Source organism: Tachyglossus aculeatus, chromosome 3 (genome assembly GCF_015852505.1).
Source record: "Tachyglossus aculeatus isolate mTacAcu1 chromosome 3, mTacAcu1.pri, whole genome shotgun sequence".
Classification (NCBI taxonomy): Eukaryota; Metazoa; Chordata; class Mammalia; order Monotremata; family Tachyglossidae; genus Tachyglossus; species Tachyglossus aculeatus.
The window spans coordinates 490,698-515,600 of NC_052068.1; the positions used below are offsets into that span (position 1 = coordinate 490,698).

A 24,903-nucleotide genomic window follows, 5' to 3' on the forward strand; every position below is an offset into this window, starting at 1 on the left:
GTCACAGGCCAATGAATCGGGTCGTAAAGGGGCCCGGTAGGTGGATGATAATAATAATAGTGATGATGGTATTTGTTAAGCGCTTACTATGTGCAACACTGTTCTAAGCCATGCGTGGGGTGGGGGGGGGGGGGGGATACAAGGTGATCATGTTGTCCCACGTGGGGCTCACAATCTTAATCCCTATTTTACAGATGAGGTCACTCAGGCCCAGAGAAGTGAAGTGACTTGCCTAAAGTCACACAGCTGACAAGTGGCGGAGCTGGGATTTAAACCCATGACCACTGACTCTTCTAGACTGTGAGCCCACTGTTGGGTAGGGACTGTCTCTATATGTTGCCAACTTGTACTTCCCAAGCGCTTAGTACAGTGCTCTGCACACAGTAAGCGCTCAATAAATACGATTGATTGATTGGTTGATTGATTGATTCTAAGTGTTGGGGAGGATACAAGGTGACCAGATTGTCCCACATGGGGCTTGGACGCTCTGGGCATTTCCCTCCTCAAAAATCTCCAGTGGCTCCCAATCAATCTGCGCATCAGACAGAAACTCCTCCCCCTGGGCTTCCAGGCTGTCCATCCATCCCCTCACCCCCTCCTACCTCCCCTCCCTTCTCTCCTTCTCCAGCCCAGCCTGCACCCTCTGCTCCTCTGCCGCTAATCTCCTCACCGGGCCTCGTTCTCCCCATCCCACCGTTGACCCCTGGCCCACGTCCTCCCCATGGCCTGGAATGCCCCCAGTCCCTCTGCCCATCCGCCAAGCTAGCTCTCTTCCTCCCGTCAAGGCCCTACTGAGAGCTCACCTCCTCCAGGAAGCCTTCCCACACTGAGCCCTCTCCGTCCTCTCTTCCTCATCCCCCTCTCCATCCCCCCCATCTTACCTCCTTCCCTTCCCCACAGCACCTGTATATATGCATATATGTTTGTACATATTTATTACTGTATTTATTTATTTATTTTACTTGTACCTATTTATTTTATTTTGTTAGTATGTTTGGTTTTGTTCTCTGTCTCCCCCTTCTAGACTGTGAGCCCACTGTTGGGTAGGGACTGTCTCTACATGTTGCCAACTTGTACTTCCCAAGCACTTAGTACAGTGTTCTGCACACAGTAAGTGCTCAATAATACGATTGATTGATTGATTGATTGATTGATTGATTGAAATCCACAGGCTGCTGAGACAGGAAACACAGTTCTTCTCCTAGGTTCCTCGCATTCTCACCCTACATGAACGTTGTCACTTCCCCTTCCAGGCGCTTCTACAAAGGGATGGACGGACTCCAGCTGGACGTTGGCCCCTTCATGAAGGCGCTGGAGGTATTGTGTCGCTCGTCTTATCATCATCATCATCATCAATCCCATTTATTGAGCGCTTACTATGTCTTACCTGCCGGGGGCTTGGGGGAGGGGACCGCAGCCTGTGGAGACCTGTTGGGCACCTCCATATCTACCTTAGAGCTGTTCTCCTGCACTCCGAGAGAGGAGCTTCCTGCAGGAGAAAGGGAGTTACTGCTAATTTCATTTGGATCTGGGCAAGGTGCAGACCCATATTGCAATTCCAGTGCTGTTGGAGAGTTTGAGGTTTGATGGAGATCCCACAAAACCCTCTAGTTTTCTTGTCCTTTGTGACTGAACCAACTTTCCTCTCCACACTGAAGTGAGCTCCTCTATTACAGAGGCTCTCGGTCACTTTGCGTGAATCAAGCAGCAAAAGGCCGACTAGGACCCTAAACATGACAAGGTCACCCTGCAGGCAGCCTCCATTTAGTTGATTAATAATAACGATGGTAGTATTTGTTAAACACTTACTCTGTGCCAAGCACTGTTCTAAGCGCTGGGGGAGATACATGATAATCAGGTTGTCCCACATGGGGCTCATAGTGTTCATCCCCCATTTTACAGATGAGGGAACTGAGGCACAGAGAAGGTAAGTGACTTTCCCAAGGTCACACAGCAGACAAGTGGCAGAGTCGGGATTAGAACCCACGACCTCTGACTCCCAAGCCTTGCTCTTTCCACTGAGCCATGCTGCTTCTCTAGATGATGAGTGCCCTCAGACAATGACTCTCCCCCCACTCATAGCCTTACTGAAGGCCCATGGCTCAGTGGAAAGAGCCTGGGCTTTGGAGTCAGAGGCCATGGGTTCGAATTCCGACTCCACACTTGTCAGCTGTGTGACTTTGGGCAAGTCACTTCACTTCTCTTTGCCTCATTTCCCTCATCTGAAAAATGGGGATGAGGACTGTTAGCCCCACGTGAGACAACCTGATCACCTTGTATACACCCCAGCGCCTAGAACAGTGTTTCCAGCGCTTAGAACAGTGCCCAGCACTTAGAACAGTGCTCTGCACATAGTAAGCGCTTGACAAATGCCATTATTACTATTATGAGGCCTTCCCTGTCTAAGCCCTCCTTTCCACTTCTCCTTTCTGCGTCGCCCTGCCTTGCTCCCTTTATTCATCCCCCTTCCCAGCCCCTCAGCACTTATGTACATATCTGTCATTTATTTATTTCTGTTAAGGCCTGCCTCCCCTCTCCAGGCTGTAAGCTCATTGCGGGCAAGGAGTGTGTCCGTGTATTGTTTTATTGTACTCTCCCAAGCACTTAGTACAGTGCTCTGCACAAAGTAAGTGCTCAATAAACACAATTAAAAGAATGAATGAACCTACAAACAGTGGGAGCAGGAGGAAGAGCGGAAGGGCATCCTCGGGAAACAGCCCCAAGGTGTCAAGCTGGACTAGCTGAATAGATGATGGGACCCAGACGTGGACTCACGTCCCGCTGCTTGGGGCTCCAGGGCTCCACGTTGGCTGGCCCGTGGGCCTGGGGGGGCCCGGACGAGGAGGGGAGCCAGACCGGCCGGGCAGAGCGCAGTGGGGGGCAGGAGGTGGTGAGCCGAGACCCCCGGGGAGCACCCCAGGAGCCGCTGCGGCCGGGACAACAGTCGCTCGACGATGGCCGCCCCCCCGCTCACGTGGCTTCTGTCCCCTCCACAGTACGCCTGCGACATCCACGCCGAAGTGGTGGGGAAACCGACTCCCGGGTTTTTCCAGTCGGCGCTGCGGGAGCTGGGAGTCGAAGCCGGCCAGGTAAGACCTCGCCCTCATCCCGTCCTCGGTGTGGGGCCTGAGAGGGGAGAGAGTGGGGCGCAAACAGGGCTGCCCCGAGACAAGGAGGCTACCTGCTGCTCGGGACTTCTTACCACAGTAACATTTACTGAGCCTCTACTGCATGCAGAGCACCGAACGAAGCTCTGGGGAAAAAAAACGCTGATGAGAACTGGTCCCGGGCCTTCTGGAGGCTCGGCCGGCCCGGCGCCACCACGCCTGAGCAAGGCAGGGTCCGGTGGCAAGTGGAGTAAGCGACTGTGGCATGCCTTCTGGAGGCTCTTGCCCCACGAAGGGCAGGTGAGGGGGGAAGGCAGCAAAGCCCGGTCTGTTATCGGGCACAGCAACGCCCCGGTCCCCGCTTGCCACAGGTCTCTGCACTTTTCTCTGCACACAGTTAAGCGCTTAGTACAGTGCTCTGCACACAGTAAGCACTCAATAAATATGATTGATTTTCCGAACACCTCTTCCTTCTCTTGGGGCTCCCGACCCTACGGTCTCCCCTTCACCCACCCAGACTCCTCCTACTTGGTGCATCCTGTTCTGCCCTCCAAGTGCCACCTCCAACCCACCCTTTACTGTCTGAGAGGTTCTGGTTTCTCCTACCTCCCCTCCCTTCTCTCCTTCTCCAGCCCAGCCCGCACCCTTTGCTCCTCTGCCGCTAATCTCCTCACCGTACCTCGTTCTCGCCTGTCCCGCCATCGACCCCCGGCCCACATCATCCCCCGGGCCTGGAATGCCCTCCCTCTGCCCATCCGCCAAGCTGGCTCTCTTCCTCCCTTTAAGGCCCTACTGAGAGCTCACCTCCTCCAGGAGGCCTTCCCAGACTGAGCCCCTTCCTTCCTCTCCCCCTCGTCCCCCTCTCCATCCCCCCCATCTTACCTCCTTCCCTTCCCCACAGCACCTGTATATATGTATATGTTTGTACGTATTTATTACTCTATTTATTTATTTATTTTACTTGTACATATCTATTCTATTTTGTAGTATGTTTGGTTTTGTCTCCCCCTTTTAGACTGTGAGCCCACTGTTGGGTAGGGACTGTCTCTATATGTTGCCAATTTGTACTTCCCAAGCGCTTAGTACAGTGCTCTGCACACAGTAAGCGCTCAATAAATACGATTGATGATGATGATGGTTTCAACCCTCACTCACACAGGTCTAGAAGGAGTGGGAGTCTGAGGGTTTGCCGGTCACTTCCCTCCAAGGGGCATTTTGAGTGCACTGCCCCTCCGACCTGTGAGGTTTGGCCCGTTTCTCATTGCGGAAAAGGGGCCGTCACGAAGGGTCAGCAGGCGCTGCCTAACTTTTCTGCCGCTCTTCCTGGAATTCCCCATGCCCGGTTCCCGGCATTGTCAGGCTCGGGACGGATCCCCACCCTGCCCGTTAAGGGTGGGTCCAGCCGGGCCTGCTGCCTCAGCTTGCCCATCGTCATCATCATCAATCGTATTTATTGAGCGCTTACTGTGTGCAGAGCACTGTACTAAGCGCTTGGGAAGTACAAATTGGCATCATATAGAGACAGTCCCTACCCAACAGTGGGCTCACAGTCTAAAAGGCTCAGCCCAGCTCGCCTCTGGACCCTGGTCGGGCTCACGTGGGGCCGGGCAGCTTGGAGTCGGCTCGGACCATGCCTCCCTTCCCAACCTCCCCTCTTGGCCCATGCAGGCCGGCCAGTAGCCAACCCTTGGGGACTTTGGCTTCTTGAGGCCGGCGGCCAGTGTGGGCGAGTGGAGGGGGGGAGACCGCTGACGATCGTCTGTTCTGTCCCAGCCTGACCAGGGTGGTCGGCCCCTCTCTCCGCACATCTGCATGGGGCCTCCTGGTCTCAGGAGGCTCTGGACCCTGTAGAGATGTTCATAAAAATAATTATAATGATAATAATGAGGATTATACTAAATAACGATGGCATTTATTAAGCGCTTACTATGTGCAAAGCACTGTTCTAAGCGCTGGGGAGGTTACAAGGTGATCAGGTTGTCCCATGGGGACACAGTTCTTTTAGACTGTGAGCCCACTGTTGCGTAGGGACTGTCTCTATATGTTGCCAATTTGTACTTCCCAAGCGCTTAGTACAGTGCTCTGCACATAGTAAGCGCTCAATAAATACGATTGATGATGATGGGGGGGGCTCAGAGTCTTAATCCCCATTTTACAGATGAGGTAACTGAGGCACAGAGAATTGAAGTGACTTGCCCGAAGTCACACAGTTGACAACTGGTGGAGCCGGGATTTGAACCCCTGACCTCTGACTCCAAAGCCCGTGCTCTTTCCACTGAGCCGCGCTGCTAAGTGCTTACTATGTGCCACGCACTGTACTAAACGCTAGGGAAGATTCAAGATAATCAGGTTGGACACAGTCCCTGTCCCACATGGGGCTCACAGTCTAAGAGGGAAGGAGAACAGCTATTGAATCCCCATTTTAAAGATGAGGAAATTGAGGCACAGAGAAGTGAAGTGACTTGCCCGAGGTCACACAGCAGGCAAGTGGCGGAGCTGGGATGAGAAGTCAGGCTCTATGACTCTCAGGTCTGTGCTCTTTCCACTCAGCCCCACCATTTCTCAGTGTGTAGCATGTGTGTGTAGCGTTCCCCTCGGCCATCTCCGTCTCACCCACCTCATCTGTCTCTCTGTCTTGCCCATCTCATCGGTCTGTCCCGTCTGCCCCATTCATCTCCATCTTGTCCATGTCTCTTTCTCATCCATCTTCCTCCTCATCCTCTCTGCTTCATCCACCCAGTGTGTCTTGTCCACCTCATTCGTCTTTCTGTCCTGTCCATCTCATCGCTCTGTATTCCCTGCCTCGTCCGTCTGACTGCCGCTTCTGAATCATCCTCCCCTCCTGTCTGTTTCCCGGAGTCCGCCTTGTCCATCTTTCACCTCTCCTCCCCCGTCCATCCAGACCGGGCCGTGGGGTGTCCTGCCGGGGGGTGATGGTGAGCTCCGACCCCCTGGCTTCTCAGCCTCTCCGTCCCCAGCCAGCTCACCCTGGCGAGAAGCAGCGTGCCTCAGTGGAGACAGCCCGGGCTTTGGAGTCAGAGGTCATGGGTTCGACACCCACACCCATGCTGTGTGACCTTGGGCAAGTCATTTAACTTCTCGGATCCTCAGTTACCTCATCTGTAAAATGGGGATGATGACTGTGAGCCCCACACAGGACAACCTGATCACCTTGTATCCCCCCCAGCGCTTAAAAACAGTGCTTTGCACATAGTAAGCGCTTAACAAATGCCATCAAAAAAAAAAAACAAAAACAAACTGTTTTCCTTGGGAATACTCCCGATTCCAGTACTCTGGGCACCTGCCTAGCCTCTCCCCTTTGGCCATGAGGCTTGGCAGGTGAAGGACAACTCAATCAATCAATCAATCACTCAGTCGATCAATTACGCCGCACCTCAGACCGATAACTGTGGCCCACCCCACCTGCTCCCAGCCAACCTATCTGGTGAATGCCCTGATGATTACAAATATTGGAAGACAGACAGCACTCAGGCCGGAGCCAGTTATCCCCAAGCGGTCCTGAAGGCCATCTCCAATACGCCCACCTTTCTGCTTTGTCCTCTCAGGGCTAACGAAAGCCCAAAGCCAGCCCCGCTGGGCTCTGACACAGAGCCCCCCATCCAGGCCGAGTCCGTGACCGCCACCATGCCGGCCTGGATGGGGGGACCTCCACCCGGAGACCACTTCATCCCGTTCCCAGCGGCGGGGGGCGAGGGGAGGGGGTGACCTTTCTCTGTCCCTGCCTCTCCGCAGTCAGAAAGGAAGTCAGACCGCCGCTTGACAGGTAGAGCTTTTCATTTCCCTTGACAGCACGCCTCCTGACCTCTATCTTCTTGCCAATGATTTTTTAAATCCTCAATGATTTGGGAATAATTGCTCCCTCCTCTAGCGATTATTGCCCTTCACCGGCGGTACATCTGGGAGGTCCCTGAGGAGCGGGAGTGTTTGTGGATGCGCCGGCACAGGCCGGATAGTCAGCCTTCACTGCTCACAGGCAGCCCCTCTGCGGAGGGGCCGTGCCGCTGAGGACTCCGGGAGCTCCCCGAGAAGTGGGAGCATTGGTGGGTGGATGCGCTGGCTACGGGCTGGACGGTAAGCCTTCACTGCTCCAGGCAGCCACTCCGCAGAGGGGTCGTGCCCCCACCCGGGTGCCGGAGGGACCCGGGACCCGGCTGGGTGGGCTTCTTGACAATTTACCCCACTGCTGAGAACCCTGGGAGGTGTGGCCGCTCCCCATCCCCTCAAGCTGTTAATTTATCAGGAAGGGCAGAGAGGTAAGCAGGAGCTGGAGAGCAGTATCTCAAGAGGCAATCCACCCCCTCCACCTGCCTTCTAACCCCATATCAAAGTGCTTGCCCCCTTCCCTTCTTTCCCCCCGTCCACCATCTTCAACCGTTTGCTCTCCAACGGCTTCTTCCCCACTGTTTTCGAACATGCCCGTGTCTCCCCTGACCCCCCAGCTCCCTCCGGTCACCGCCCCAGCTCCCTCCTACCATTTCTCTTCAAACTCCTTGAGCGAGTTGTCTCCACCCACTGTCTCTGGTTCCTCTGCTCCAGTTCTCTCCCTGACCCCCTCCAACCTGGCTTCCATCACTTTCACAGAAAGGTCACAAGACCTCCTTGCCAAATCCAACAGCCTGTACTCCATCCTAATCCTCCTCAACCTCTCAGCAGGCTTCAACACTGTCGATCGACCAGCCCTTTCTCCCGGAAACGTTACCCAACCTCAGCTTCACTGACACTGTCCTCTCCTGGTTCTCCTCCTATCTCTCCTGTCTCTCTGTTTCCCCTTTTTCAGTGGTATTTGTTAAGTACTTATGCTTTTCTATGTGCTGTTAATTAGGTTGAACACAGTCCCTGTCCCACATGGGGCACATAAGTCTAATTAGAAGGAAGAACAGGGGAACTGAAGCACGGAGAAGTTAAGTGACTCGCTCAAGCTCACACAGCAAGTATTTGGCAGAGCCGGGATTAGAACCCAGATCATCTGACTCCCAAGCCCATCCTGCTTCTCTCTTTTGCAGTCTTCTCCTCTGCCTCCCAAGCCCTAACACTGGGAGTTCCTCAAAGTTCAGTTCTGGGGCCCTCCTGTTCTCCATCTGCACCCACTCCCTTGGAGAACTCATTTGCTCCCAGAGCTTCAACTTCCACCTCTACGGGGATGATTCCCAGATCTACATCTCCAGCCCTGATTGCCTTCCTTCTCCGCAGTCTCACATTTCCTCCAGCCTTCAGGACATCTCTAGCTAGTTGTCCCACTGACACCTCAAACTTAACATATCCAAAACAGAATTTATCTTCCCACCCAATTCTGTCCTCCCCTTTACTTTCCCATCACTGTACCCAGCACCACTATCCTCCCTGTCCCACAAGCCTGTAGCCTTGGCGTTATCCTTATCTCATCTCGATCATTCGATCCAAATATTCAATCTATCGCCGAATCCCGTCAGTTCAACCTTCACAACGTCGCTAAAATCTGCCCTTTCCTCTCCATCCACACGGCTGCCGCATTAATCCAAGCGCTTATTTTAGCTCACTTTGAAGATGTGAAACTCCTTCCCATCATCTTTAAAGTATTTAATCTTTTAGAATGTGAGCCCACTGTTGGGTAGGGACTGTCTCTATATGTTGCCAACTTGTACTTCCCAAGCGCTTAGTACAGTGCTCTGCACACAGTAAGCGCTCAATAAATACGATTGATTGATTGATTTAATCACCTTGCCCCCTCCTACCTTACCTTGATGATTTCCCACGCATTTCCTTCCTCTAATGCCAACCTACTCACCACACCTCAATCTCAATTCCGCTGTATTGTACTCTCCCAAGAGCTTATTACAGTGCTCTGCACTTAGAAAGCACTCAATAAATACCATTCCTTGATTGATTGATTGTGCATACTATATGCCAAGTACTGCACTGGGGTAGATACAAGTTAATCAGGTGGGACACAATCCCTGTCCCACATGGGGCTCATAGTCTTAATCCCCATTTTACAGATGAGGGAACTGAGGCACAGAGAAATGAAGTGACTTACCCTAAGTCACAGAGCAGACAGGTGGTGGAGCTGGGATTCGAACCCATGACCCCTGACTCCAAAGCCCGGGCTCTTTCCACTAGGCTGTGCTGCATCATAACAGGCAGTTCCACAGGAAACAGCGGTGGCAAACGCAAGGGGAATCAAAGCCTCAGGAATAATAATAATAATAATAATAATAATAATAATAATAATAATAATAATAATAATACCAAAGATGACATTTGTTAAGCCACACAGTACTCCGTACTGTGTTAGGAACAAGATTATCAGGTCATCCACAGAACGGGTCCTACAGGTACAGCTTATTGGAAAGAGTACGGGTTTAGGAGTCAGAGGTCATGGGTTCTAATGCCGGCTCCGCCGCTTGTCTGCTGTGTGACTTTGGGCAAGTCACTTAACTTCTCTGGGCCTCAGTTACCTCATCTGTAAAATGGGGGTTAAGACTGTGAGCCCCCTGTGGGACAACCTGATTACCTTGTATTCCCCCCAGCGCTTAGAACAGTGCTTGGCATATGGTAAGCGCTTAACAAATGCCATCATTATTATTATTATTATTACAGTGTAAAGGGGAGGGAGAATGATGAGCATATAGCTATAATTCTATTTATTCTGACAGTTTTGACACCTGTCTACTTGTTTCGTTTTGTTGTCCATCTCCCCCTCCTAGACTGTGAGCCCGTTGTTGGGTAGGGACTGTCTCTATGTGTTGCCAACTTGTACTTCCCAAGCACTTAGTACAGTGCTCTGCACACAGTAAGCGCTCAATAAATACAATTGAATGAATGAATGAGAACAGGTATTTCACTCCAGGATTACAGATGGTGAAATCGAGGCCCGGAGAAGTGAAATGACTCTCCCAAGGTCACCCAGCGGACAGCTCATCTCCTCCAGGAGGCCTTCCCAAACTGAGCCCCTTCCTTCCTATCCCCCTCCTCCCCCTCATCATCATCATCATCATCAATCATATTTATTGAGCGCTTACTGTGTGCAGAGCACTGTACTAAGCGCTTGGGAAGTACAAGTTGGCAACATATAGAGACAGTCCCTACCCAACAGTGGGCTCACAGTCTAAAAGGGGGAAACAGAGAACAAAACCAAACATACTAACAAAATAAAATAAATAGAATAGATATGTACAAGTAAAATAAATAAATAAATAAATAGAGTAATAAATATGTACAAACATATATACATATATACAGGTGCTGTGGGGATGTACAAGTAAAATAAATAAACAAATAGAGTAATAAATATGTACAAACATATATACATATGTGTATATATACATATATACAGGTGCTCCCCATCCCCCCCCATCTTATCTCCTTCCCTTCCCCACAGCACCTGTATATATGTATAGATGTTTGTACATATTTATTACTCTGTTTATTTATTTATTTTACTTGTACCTATCTATTCTATTTATTTTATTTTGTTAGTATGTTTGGTTTTGTTCTCTGTCTCCCCCTTCTAGACTGTGAGCCCACTGTTGGGTAGGGACTGTCTCTATATGTTGCCAACTTGTACTTCCCAAGCGCTTAGTACAGTGCTGTGCACACAGTGAGTGCTCAATAAATACGATTGAATGAATAAATGAATGAATGGCCTAATGGATAGGGCCCGGGCCTGAGAATCAGAGGACCTGGGTTCTATGCCTGCTATGTGACCTTGGGCAAGTCATTTAATTTTGCTTTGCCTCAGTTACCTCGTCCGTAAAATGGGTATTAAATCTAACTCCTTCCTCAGACTGTGGGCCCCATGTGGGAAGGAGCCTGTGCCCCACCTGATTCATTTGTCTCGATCCCAGCACTTAGAACAGTGCTTGGCACATAGTAAGTGCTTAACAAGGAACATTATTATTACTAATTAATTTGTCTCGATCCCAGCACTTAGAACAGTGCTTGGCACATAGTAAGTGCTTAACAAGGAACATTATTATTACTAATTAATAATAGCAATCAATAGTAATTATGGTACTTGTTAAGCACTTACTATGTGTTCTATCCTATTTATTTTATCCTATCCTATTTCTTTTATTCTATCCTATTTATTTTATTTTTTTGGTATGTTTGGCTTTGTTCTCTGCCTCCCCCTTTTAGACTGTGAGCCCACTGTTGGGTAGGGACTGTCTCTATGTGTTGCCAATTTGTACTTCCCAAGCGCTTAGTACAGTGCTCTGCACATAGTAAGCGCTCAATAAATACGATTGATTGATTGATTGATTGATTGATTGATTCTAAGCGCTGGGGTAGATACAAGTTAATCCAGTTGGACACCGTCCCTGTCCAATATGGGGTTCACAGTCTTAATCCCCATTTTACAGATGAGGTAACTGAGGCCCAGAGAAGCGAAGTGACTTGCCCGAGGTCAAACAGTAGACATGTGGCAGCAGCTAGAGAAGCAGCGTGGCTCAATGGAAAGAGCCTGGGCTTTGGAGTCAGCGGTCATGGGTTCGAATCCCAGCTCCGCCACATGTCTGCTGTGTGACCATGGGCATGTCACTTAACTTCTCTAAGCCTCAGTTACCTCATCTGTAAAATGGGGATTAAGACTGTGAGCCCTCCGTGGGACAACCTGATCACCTTGTGTCCCCCCCAGTGCTTAGAACAGTGCTTTGCACATAGTAAGCGCTTAACAAATACCATCATTATTATTATGTGGCAGAGCCTGGATTAGAACCCAGGTCCTTCCGATTCCCAAGCCCATGCAGTATCCACTAAGCCATGCTGCTTTTTACTATTATTATTATCATTATTATTATTAACTCTGTTGCACTGTACTCTCCCAAGGGCTTAGTCCAGTGCTCTGCATGCATTCATTCATTCATTCATTCATTCATTCAATCCACTTGAAGTTAAGAAGTCACTTAACTTCTCTGTGCCTCAGTTACCTCATCTGTAAAATGGGGATGAAGACTGTGAGCCCCCCGTGGGACAACCTGATCACCTTGTAACCTCCCCAGCGCTTAGAACCGTGCTTTGCACATAGTAAGTGCTTAATAAATGCCATCATTATTATTATTATTATTATTATTACAAGTTGGCAACATGTAGAGACGGTCCCTACCCAACAGTGGGCTCACAGTCTAGAAGATAATATTTATGGTATTTGTTAAGCACTTACTATGTGCCATTCATTCAATCACATTTATCGAGCACTTACTGTGTGCAGAGCACTGTACTAAGCGCTTGGGAAGTACAAGTTGGCAACATATAGAGACGGTCCCTACCCAACAGTGGGCTCACAGTCTAGAAGCTAATATTTATGGTATTTGTTAAGCACTTACTGTGTGCCATTCATTCAATCATATTTATCGAGTGCTTACTGTGTGCAGAGCACTGTACTAAGTGCTTGGGAAGTACAGGTTGCTGCACACAGTAAGCGCTCGATAAATAGCACTGATGGACTGATGGAGAGCCCGTGGGGCAGTGCTGAGCGGCGGGCACCTATCTATTCTATTTATTTTATTTTGTTAGTATGTTTGGTTTTGTTGTCCGTCTCCCCCTTCTAGACTGTGAGCCCGCTGTTGGGTAGGGACTGTCTCTATAGGTTGCCGACTTGGACTTCCCAAGCGCTTAGTCCAGCGCTCTGCACACAGTAAGTGCTCAATAAATACGATTGATTGATTGATTGATTGATTAGCTCCCAGGATCATTTTCTGCGCACCTCTCCCTGCTCCTCACAAATGTCCAGTGGTTGCCCATCCATCTCCACATCAAGCAGAAACTCCAGTCCCATGGCTTTAAGGCCCTCGATCAGCTCTCTCGCCACGACTTTTCCTCGCTCCTCTCCCACTACCTCCCAACTCACGTTTTGTTCTTCCGAAACCAACCTGGGTTTCCATCTCACCTCATTTGCCGCCAACCCCTTGCTCACTCCCTTCACAACCAGCTCTCCTCATCTTCACAGCTCCTTTGATGTCATGCCTCCTCCAGGCAGCCTTCCCTGGCCAAGCTAGCTCTCTTCCTCCCTACTAAGAGCTCACCTCCTCCAGGAGGCCTTCCCAGACTGAGCCCCTTCCTTCCTCTCCCCTTCGTCCCCCTCTCCATCCCCCCATCTTACCTCCTTCCCTTCCCCATAGCACTTGTATATATGTATATATGTTTGTACAGATTTATTACTCTATTTATTTTACTTGTACATATCTATTCTATTTATTTTATTTTGTTAGTATGTTTGGTTTTGTTCTCTGTCTCCCCCTTTTAGACTGTGAGCCCACTGTTGGGTAGGGACTGTCTCTATATGTTGCCAATTTGTACTTCCCAAGCGCTTAGTACAGTGCTCTGCACACAGTAAGCGCTCAATAAATACAATCGATGATGATGATGATAATATCCCCACTCTATTTCCCCTCCTACTTCCACTCCAGCATGTCCGCAACACCTAAGCACTCGGGTGCTGGCAACTGGTTTAATTGTCTTGAATCTCTCCCAGCAGTTAATCAATCAATCAATAGTATTTATTGAGCGCTTATTAAGTGCCCCTCCTTGCCCCCAACCCCCCGCGTTACCTCCTTCCCCTCCCATAGCACCTGTATATATGTATATCAATTCCCCCTTTTAGACTGTGAGCCCACTGTTGGGTAGGGACTGTCTCTATATGTTGCCAATTTGTACTTCTCAAGCGCTTAGTACAGTGCTCTGCACATAGTAAGCGCTCAATAAATACGATTGATGATGATGATGATCAATCAATCAATCAATCGTATTTATTGAGTGCTTACTGTGTGCAGTATATATATATATGTATATATATGTATGTATATATGTTTGTACGTATTTATCACTCTATTTTATTTGTACATATTTATTCCATTTATTTTATTTTGTTAATATGTTTTGTTTTGTTGTCTGTCTCCCCCTTCTAGACTGTGAGCCCGCTGTTGGGTAGGGACTGTCTCTATGTGTTGCCAACTTGGACTTCCCAAGCGCTTAGTACAGTGCTCTGCACACAGTAAGCGCTCAATAAATATGATTGCATGAATGAATGAATGAATGAATGAATGAATCCCCCTGTAGCTTTTATGGCCATATCTACCCCCAAACTACAATTGATGTTAGCGTGTGTCTCCCTTGCTAGAGGGTAAGCTCCTTGAGGGCAGTGATCAGGTCTATTAATGCTACTGTATTACCCCAAGCACTTAGAAGAGTGTTTGTCATGGACTAAGCACATAATAAAAAAGATTGATTGATTTATCGATTAATTCTCTAGACTATAGGCTCATTATGGGCAGGGAACATGTCTGCTAATTTCTCTTACATTATTGTACTCTCCCAAGTGTTTTGAACAGTGCTCTGCACATCGATTCTTCTCCCGGAGACCCTACTTTATAGGTTTGAACCGAATCTCAGAAAAGTTCATACAGGATGGGGGTAAAAGAATGATAATCAATCAATCAATCAATCGTATTTATTGAGTGCTTACTGTGTGCAGAGTGCTGTACTAAGCGCTTGGGAAGTACAAGTTGGCAACATATAGAGACAGTCCCTACCCAACAGTGGGCTCACAGTCTAAAAAGTGGGCTCACAGTCTAAAAATAATAATCACCATCAATCGTATTTATTGAGCGCTTACTATGTGCAGAGCACTGTACTAAGCGCTTGGGAAGTACAAATTGGCAACATCTAGAGACAGTCCCTACCCAACAGTGGGCTCACAGTCTAAAAGGGGGAGACAGAGAACAAAACCAAACATACTAACAAAATAAAATAAATAGAATAGATATGTACAAGTAGAATAAATAAATAAATAGAGTAATAAATATGTACAAACATATATACATATAATGTATATATAATAATAATGAAAACATTTATTAAGCGCTTACAATGTGCAAAGCACTGTTCTAAGCGCTGGGGAGGTTACAAGGTGATCAGGTTGTCCCACGGGGGGCTCACAGTCTCAATCCCCATTTTCCAGATGAGGGAACTGAGGCCCAGAGAAGTGAAGCGACTTGCCCAAAGTCACACAGCTGACAGTTGGCGGAGCCGGGATTTGAACCCACGACCTCTGACTCCAAAGCCCGGGCTCTTTCCACTGAGCCGCGCTGCTTCTCTGAAACGTCCCCCGAGCGGATGGTCAGTGGGGATGCCAATTGCAACGTTAGACTGTAAATGTCTTCTACTTTTATTGTATGTTTCCAAGCACCGAGACAGTGTCGCACTGAGAAGCAGCGTGGCTCAGTAGAAAGAACCCGGGCTTTGGAGTCAGAGGTCATGGGTTCGAATCCCAGCTCCACCACGTCTGCTGTGTGGCCTTGGGCAAGTCACTTAACTTCTCTGTGCCTCAGTTCCCTCATCTGTAAAATGGGGATGATGACTGTGAGCCCCAAGCGGGACAACCTGATCACCTTGTATCCCCCCCAGCGCTTAGAACAGTGCTTTGTGCATAGTAAGCGCTTAACAAATGCCATCATTATTATTATTATTATTACTATACTGAGAGTATAGTATAGTATAGTATACTATACTATACTCCCAGACTGAGCTCCTTCCTTCCTCTCCCCCTCGTCCCCCTCTCCATCCCCCCCTTCTTACCTCCTTCCCTTCCCCACAGCACCTGTATATATGTATATATGTTTGTACAGATTTATTACTCTATTTATTTATTGATTGATTTTACTTGTACATATCTATCCTATTTATTTTATTTTGTTAGTATGTTTGGTTTTGTTCTCTGTCTTCCCCTTTTAGACTGTGAGCCCACTGTTGGGTAGGGACTGTCTCTATATGTTGCCAATTTGTACTTCCCAAGCGCCTAGTACAGTGCTCTGCACATAGTAAGCGCTCAATAAATACGATTGATGATGATGATGATACTATACTGTAGGTCCCCAGGCCAGCGTTCAGTAGAAAAGCAGCACGGCTGTGTCCAACCTGATTAGCTGGTGTCTACCCCAGGGCTTAATACAGTGCCTTGTACTTCCCAAGCGCTTAGTACACTGCTGTGCACACAGTAAGCGCTCAATAAATATGACTGATTGATTGATTGATCGGCACAAAGTAGTGCTTAACAAATGCCATTAAAAATAGGTGTCCAGTAGAGCGTTCTGCACAAAGGAGGTGCCCAGTTCAGTGTGCTACACGAGGTCAGGGCCCAATCCAGCCTTGTGCAACAGAAGGTGCGCATACTGTACTCTGGATACAATACGGACCCAGCAGAGTGCTCCGCACACAATAGGAGCTCAGTACGTACCACACTCAATGAGTGCTGTGGATGTCGATGATGAGAGTGTCATAAAAACTGTTGATACTACATTTCGTGGTGTTTCGGGTTGACGCCTAGTTCACTTCTGCCTTGTGGCACTTATAATAATAATGTTGGTATTTGTTAAGCGCTTAGAACAGTGCTTTGCACACAGTAAGCGCTTAATAAATGCTATTATTATTATTATTTGTTAAGCGCTTACTATGTGCCAAGCACCGTTCTAAGCACTGGGGGGAATACAAGCTGGAGAAGCAGCGTGGCTCAGTGGAAAGAGCTTGGGCTTTGGAGTCAGAGGTCATGGGTTCAAATCCCGGCTCCGCCAACTGTCAGCTGGGTGACTTTGGGCAAGTCACTTCACTTCTCTGGGCCTCAGTTACCTCAGCTGTAAAATGGGGATTAAGACTGTGAACCCCTTGTGGGACAACCTAATCCCCTTGTAACTTCCCCAGCGCTTAGAACAGTGCTTTGCACTTAATAAATGCTATCATTATTATTATTATTACAAGGTAATCAAGTTGTCCCACGTGGGGCTCACAGTCTTAATCCCCATTTTACAGATGAGGGAACTGAGGCCCAGAGAAGTGAAATGACTTGCCCAAACTCACCCAGCTGACAAGTGGCAGGGCCAGGATTGGAACCCATGACCTCTGACTCCCAAGCCCGGGCTCTTTCCACCGAGCCACGCTGCTTCTCCATCATTCACTTAATGATCAATCAGTCAATCAACTGACCCTATTTATTGAGCCCCAGTGATGTGCTGAGCACTGTACTAAGCGCTTGGGAGAGCACAATATATCACTATAACAGACTTGATAGGGACGCTCCCTGCCCACAGTGAACTTACAGTCTAAAGGCCTGTAGTGGTAAAGACTGTTCTTGCCTCCGAAGGGAGGATGGCTGTGAGGGAGCGTTCACTACTGGCAGTCCGTCAATCATATTTATTGAGCGCTTACTGTGTGCAGAGCACTGTACTGAGCGCTTGGGAGAGCACAATATATCACTATAACAGACTTGATAGGGACACTCCCTGCCCACAGTGAACTTCCAGTCTAAAGGCCTGTAATGGTAAAGACTGTTCTTGCCTCCGAAGGGAGGATGGCTGTGAAGGAGCGTTCACTACTGGCAGTCAGTCAATCGTATTTATTGAGCGCTTACTGTGTGCAGAGCACTGTACTGAGCGCTTGGGAGAGCACAATATATCACTATAACAGACTTGATAGGGACTCCCTGCCCACAGTGAACTTCCAGTCTAAAGGCCTGTAATGGTAAAGACTGTTCTTGTCTCTGAAGGGAGGATGGCTGTGAGGGAGTGTTTGCTGCCGGCAGTCAGTCAATCATATTTATTGAGCACTTACTGTGTGCAGAGCACTGTACTGAGCGCCTGGGAGAGCACAATATATCACTATAACAGACTTGATAGGGACGCTCCCTGCCCACAGTGAACTTCCAGTCTAAAGGCCTGTAATGGTAAAGACTGTTCTTGCCTCCGAAGGGAGGATGGCTGTGAGGGAGCGTTAGCTACTGGCAGTCAATCGTATTTATTGAGCGCTTACTGTGTGCAGAGCATTGTACTAAGCACTTGGGAGAGTACAATACAACAATATAACAGACACATTCTCTGCCCACAATGAGCTTACAGTCTAGAGGGAGCTAGTATAGGAACCTTTCCAAACGGACCCTTGTTTTATGGCTGGTTAGCACACTGGCCCAATTGCATGATGATCTACTAGCCTTCGGATCCACTGGCATACTGGGACACTAGTATAGTAATAATAATAATGACATTTATTAAGCGCTTACTGTGTGCAAAGCACTGTTCTAAGCACTGGGGAGGTTACAAGTGATGACCCCCAGCGCTTAGAACAGTGCTTTGCACATAGTAAGCGCTTAACAAATACCATCATCATCATCAAGTCATTTCACTTCTCTGGGCCTCAGTGACCTCACCTGGAAAATGGGGATTAAATGGGGCAGCGTGACTCAGTGGAAAGAGCCCGGGCTTTGGAGTCAGCGGTCATGGGTTCAAATCCCGGCTCCACCACTTGTCAGCTGTGTGGCTTTGGGAAAGTCACTTCACTTCTCTGGGCCTCAGTTCACTCATCTGTAAAATGGGGATGAAGACTGTGAGCCCCCCGTGGGACAACCTGATCACCTTGTAACCTCCCCAGCGCTTACAGCAGTGCTTTGCACATAGTAAGCGCTTAACAAATACCACCATCATCATCATCAGGTTGTCCCACCGAGGGCTCACAGTCTTTAATCCCCATTTTACAGATGAGGGAACTGAGGCCCAGAGAAGTTAAGTGACTTGCCCAAAGCCACACAGCTGACAATTGGCGGAGCCAGGATTTGAACCCACGACCTCCGACTCCAAAGCTCGGGCTCTTTCCACTGTATTGGTCCACCGGCATACAGGTTGGCGAGCGGACTGGTAAGGCAGCAAGTATACGGATCTGTTTTCTGCCATCTGAGAACATTTGCTTTTCCAGATATTTTGAGAGAAATAAGATGACTGTGGGAATTTCAGCCCCCGATTTGTTTTTCCAAAGGCCCTTTTGCTCTGCACATCTCGGGGCTGGCATTCATTCATTCAGTCGTATTTATTGAGCACTTACTGTGTGCAGAGCACTGTACTAAGCGCTTGGGAAGTCCAAGTTGGCAACATAGAGAGACGGCCCCTACCCAACAGCAGGCTCACAGTCAAGAAGGGGGAGACGGACAACAAAACAGAACATATTAACAAAATAAAATAAGCAACATATAGAGACGGTCCCTACCCAACAGCAGGCTCACAGTCGAGAAGGGGGAGACAGACAACAAAACAGAACATATTAACAAAATAAAATAAATAGAATAAATATGTACAAATAAAATAAATAGAGTGATAAATACGTACAACAAAACAAAACATATTAACAAAATAAAATAAATAGAATAAATACGTACAAATAAAATAGAGTGATAAATACGTACAACAAAACAAAACATATTAACAAAATAAAATAAATAGAATAAATATGTACAAATAAAATAAATAGAGTAATAAATACGTACAACAAAACAAAACATATTAACAAAATAAAATCAATAGAATAAATATGTACAAATAAAATAGAGTAATAAATACGTACAAACATATATACATATATACAGGTGCTGTGGGGAGGGGGAGGAAAGGGGGAATAAAGACTGTGAGCCCCTCGTGGGTCAACCTCCCCAGCGCCTAGAACAGTGCTCTGCACACAGTAAGCGCCCAATAAATGCCATCATTATGATTATTATTTTCTGGGCCTCAGTTATCTCATCTGCATCCTCACCCTTCCCATCCCAACGCCCCGTGTGCTCGGGAGGGCCCCTCTAAGAACTCCTCAGGGCTCAGAACAAGCAAGTCTGGCACTAAGATGTCAGTTCCCAGGCAGCGCTTCCCACACAGCAATTCCCGCCGAGCGCTTCCGGCCCGGTGCTTCCCACACGACGCTTCCCACATACTGGGAAGCAGCGCGGCTCAGTGGAAAGAGCCCGGGCTTTGGAGTTGGAGGCCGTGGGTTCAAATCCCGGCTCCCCCACTTGTCAGCTGGGCGACTTTGGGCAAGTCACTTCACTTCTCTGGGCCTCAGTTCCCTCATCTGGAAAATGGGGATGTGTGAGCCCCTTGTGGGACAACCGGATTCCCATGGAAACTAATATGTAGCTAGAATGTGGTTTAAAATCAGCATCAATAAATCCCTGTCAATCTGACTAACTTTACCACATGTCGGGCCTGAAATTTATTCACCTGGGTAACACACAAGGTCCTTATTACAGCCGCTCAGAGTGTTTTTCTCATCAAAAATGACATTTCTGTGAAGGCTAGTTGTAGCCATGCATATTTTCTCCCATAGATTGCAGCCGTCAAATAAGTAATCCATTCCTTAAAAAAATTCCCTGAATTCTGTGCTTTCAGGTCTATTGTGAAGGATAAGAATTGTGCCCATCCCATAGGCACAATCCCATAGGCATACCCCAGCGCTTAGAACAGTGCTTGGCACATAGTAAGCGCTTAACAAATACCAACATTTTTATTCATTCATTCATTCATTCTATCGTATTTATTGAGCGCTTACTGTGTGCAGAGCACTGGACTAAGCGCTTGGGAAGTACAATTTGGCAACATATAGAGACGGTCCCTACCCAACAGTGGGCTCACGGTCTAGACGGGGGAGACAGACAACAAACCAAAACAAATATTAACAGAATAAAACAGATAGAATAAATATGTACAATATTATTCTTAAGAGGAAGCGTTTCAATGTTGGGGTTCTTTTGGAGGACGTGAGACCCTGGAGAGAATTTCTCATCTGTTATCTTCTAGACCGTGAGCCCGCTGTTGGGTAGGGACCGTCTCTATACGTTGCCAACGTGTACATCCCAAGCGCCTAGTACAGTGCTCTGCACATAGTAAGCGCTCAATAAATACGATTGATTGATTGATAGGAACCGGGGGGACTCCGTGGCTATCCCAGTCCGCTTTCAGGACACCTAGAGAGGTTGCAATAACCTGGTCGTGCGTCTTCCGGCCCCGAGAACCCGGCGCGGCCGAGCGGGACGGTACCGATTCTCCCTCCAGTCCTAGGCCCCGGATCCTTGGAGCTTTTTTGACTGATGGCCAACTGGATGGTGGTAGGGGCATGGGAAGGTGGAGACTCGAGCTGCCGTCCGTGGAGGGGAATGCCGGATGCATCCAAAGCAGAGAAGCAGCGTGGCTCAGTGGAAAGAGCCCGGGCTTGGGAGTCAGAGGCCGTGGGTTTGAATCCCGGCCCTGCCACTTGTCAACTCTGTGACTTTGGGCAAGTCACTTAATAATAATAATAATAATAATAATAATAATGATGATGATGATGGCATTTAAGCACTGTTCTAAGTGCTGGAATAATAATGGCATTTATTAAGCACCTACTATGTGCAAAGCACTGTTCTAAGCGCTGGGGTAGATACAGGGTAATCAGGTTGTCCCATGGGATTCACAGACTCAATCCCCATTTTCCAGATGAGGGAAATGAGGCTTGGAGAAGTGAAGTGACTCGCCCCAAGTCACACAGCTGGGACTCCCAGGCTCAATCCCCATTTTCCAGATGAGGGAAATGAGGCTTGGAGAAGTGAAGTGACTCGCCCCAAGTCACACAGCTGGGACTCCCAGGCTCAATCCCCATTTTCCAGATGAGGGAAATGAGGCTTGGAGAAGTGAAGTGACTCGCCCCAAGTCACACAGCTGGGACTCACAGACTCAATCCCCATTTTCCAGATGAGGGAAATGAGGCTTGGAGAAGTGAAGTGACTCGCCCAAAGTCACACAGCTGACAAGTGGCGGAGCTGGGATTTGAACCCACAACCTCTGACTCCAAAGCCCGGGCTCTTTCCACTGAGCCATGCTGCTTCTCTACTTCTCTGAGCCTCAGTTCCCTCATCTGTCAAATGGGGATTAAGACTGTGAGCTCCACATGGGACAACCTCATCACCTTGTATATAATAATAATGATAAATAATAAATAAATGCCATTATTATTATTGTATCCCCCCAGTGCTTAGAACAGTGCTTCCTATTTGCAAAGAGTGCTTAGAACAGTGCTTTGCACATAGGAAGCGCTTAACAAATGCCATCATCATTATTATTATTATTATCCGAAGTCGGGTGTCTCTGCCTCTGTCCAGGGGCGGTAGTGTCTCGTTCAATCGAGAAGCAGCGTGGCTCAGTGGAAAAGAGCCCGGGCTTTGGAGTCAGAGGTCATGGGTTCAAATCCGGGCTCCGCCAATTGTCAGCTGGGTGACTTTGGGCAAGTTGCTTAACTTCTCTGTGCCTCAGTTCCCTCATCTGTAAAATGGGAATTAAGACTGTGAGCCCCCTGTGGGACAACCTGATCACCTTGTAACCTTCCCAGCGCTTAGAACAGTGCTTTGCACATAGTAAGTGCTTAATAAATGCCATTATTATTATTATTATTAATAATAATTATTCTCCCCTCGCCCTCCTCTCCATCCCCCTCATCTTACCTCCTTCCCTTCCCCACAGCACCTGTATAGATGTATATATGTTTGTACATATTTATTACTCTATTCATTTATTTATTTATTTTACTTGTACATATCTATTCTATTTATTTTATTTTGTTAGTATGTTTGGTTTTGTTCTCTGTCTCCCCCTTCTAGACTGTGAGCCCACTGTTGGGTAGGGACTGTCTCTAAGTGTTGCCAACTTGTACTTCCCAAGCGCTTAGTCCAGTGCTCTGCACGCAGTAAGCACTCAATAAATACGATTGATGATGATGATGATGATGATGACTGGCTCTAGATGTTGCCAACTTGTACTTCCCAAGCGCTTAGTCCAGTGCTCTGCACACAGTAAGCGCTCAATAAATACGATTGATTGATTGATTGATTGATGAATCCGGGTGATGGGGTTGGGGTGTGGAGGAGGTCGGGTGGGGCCGGGCCAGCTGATGGGGATTTGTGTCGTTGCGGTCCAGACCCTCATGATCGGAGACGACATCGTGAGCGACGTTGGCGGGGCCCAGCGCTGTGGCATGAGAGCGCTCCAAGTGCGGACGGGAAAGTACAGGTGAGTGCGGCTCCTCCTCCTCCTCCTCCTCCTCTCGACGGGGTCGTTGGGGTCAGCGCGGCTCTTCTCCCCTCTCCTCCGACGGAGTGGATCATCATCATCATCATCATCAATCGTATTTATTGAGCGCTTACTGTGTGCAGAGCACTGTACTAAGCGCTTGGGAAGTACAAATTGGCAACATATAGAGACAGTCCCTACCCAACAGTGGGCTCACAGTCTAAAAGGGGGGGATGGGGTCAGCGCGGTTCCTCCCTCGCCCGGGCGCAGAGGGGCCCGGTGCCGGGGAATCCCCACCAAAGGACGTCTCTCCCACCGCGTGGTGGTGGCCAACAACGCATGGTGGTGGCCAACAGCTCGGCACCCCCAACTCGGATCGGTCGTCTCCCGACCCCCAGGGATGGGCACACCCAATCAATCAATCAATCAATCGTATTTATTGAGCACTCACTGTGTGCAGAGCACTGGACTAAGCACTTGGGAAGTACAAGTTGGCAACATCTAGAGACGGCCCCTACCCAACAGTGGGTTCACAGTCTAGAAGCCACAGTCGTTTTACCACTGTATTTACTACATGCTTCCTATGCAGCAATGTGCTGTAATAATAATGATAGTATTTGTTAAGTGCTTACTCTGTGCAAAGCACTGTTCTAAGCGCTGGGGAGGTTACAAGGTTATCAGATTGTCCCACGGGGGTCTCACGGTTTTAATCCCCATTTTACAGATGGGGTAACTGAGGCCCAGAGAAGTGAAGGGACTTGCCCACAGTCACACAGCTGACAGTTGGCAGAGCCGGGATTCGAACCCATGACCTCTGACTCCAAAGCCCGAGCTCTTTCCACTGAGCCACGTTGCTTCCTCACGCTGTCCTAAGTGAATTCGAGAGATGTGCTGAAGGTAGAACTGATAGGGTGTGATAATAATAATAATAATAATAATAACAATGTCATTTATTAAGCGCTTACTATGTGCATAGCACTGTTCTAAGCGCTGGGGAGGTCACAAGGTGATCAGGTTGTCCCACGGGGGGCTCAGTCTTCATCCCCATTTGACAGATGAGGGAACTGAGGCCCAGAGAAGTGAAGTGACTTGCCCAAAGTCACACAGCTGACAACTGGCAGGACCAGGATTCGAACCCACGACCTCTGACTCCAAAGCCCGGGCTCTTTCCACTGAGCCACGCTGCTTGGACATGAGCCCCAAACTCTCTGCAGTGTGGTGACTGCCTGGCGTCAGCCAAATCACTTGACACCTTGCCCGAAAAGCCAACTCTTTGGAACTCTTCCTGGAAAGCTGATGACAGAAGAGGGCATTATTTCAACACATTCAATCAATCAATCAATCAATCAATCGTATTTATTGAGCGCTTACTGTGTGCAGAGCACTGTACTAAGCGCTTGGGAAGTCCAAGTTGGCAACATATAGAGACAGTCCCTACCCAACAGTAGGCTCACAGCCTAGAAGGGGGAGACCCCTGGGCTGTGGTTTCCTCATCCGTAAAACAGGGATTCGGTCCCCGTTCCCCCTCCTATTTAGGCTGTAAGCTCTAGAGTGGAAGCTAGTTACGGGCAGGGAATGTGTCTGCGAATTCTACTTTATTGCACTCTACCGAGCGCTCAGTACAGTGCTCTTCGGCGCACAGTAGACACGCAATAAACGCGATCGATTTAGGCTGTGAGCCCCACGTGAGTGAGACGTGGACTGTGTCTGACCTGATGATCTTGTGTCTTGAGAAGCAGCGTGGCTCGGTGGAAATATGTTTGTACATATTTATTACTCTATTTATTTTACTTGTACATATCTATTCTATTTATTTATTATTTTATTTTGTTAATATGTTTGGTTTTGTTCTCTGTCTCCCCCTTCTAGACAGTGAGCCCACTGTTGAGTAGGGATTGTCTCTATATGTCGCCAACTTGTACTTCACAAGCGCTTAGTACAGTGCTCTGCACACCATAAGC

General features: G+C 48.3%; 1 protein-coding gene across 1 annotated transcript in view; it reads left to right on the forward strand.

Moving 5' to 3' along the window:
* Window positions 1-24,903, forward strand: part of LOC119925625 (phospholysine phosphohistidine inorganic pyrophosphate phosphatase) — a 57,981-nt gene that overhangs the window by 26,636 nt on the left and 6,442 nt on the right. Inside the window, exons 4-6 of the mRNA XM_038743969.1 lie at window positions 1,254-1,317; window positions 2,997-3,089; window positions 22,851-22,942. Coding sequence (XP_038599897.1) covers window positions 1,254-1,317; window positions 2,997-3,089; window positions 22,851-22,942 — 249 coding nt within the window. The remainder of the gene's footprint in view (window positions 1-1,253; window positions 1,318-2,996; window positions 3,090-22,850; window positions 22,943-24,903) is intronic.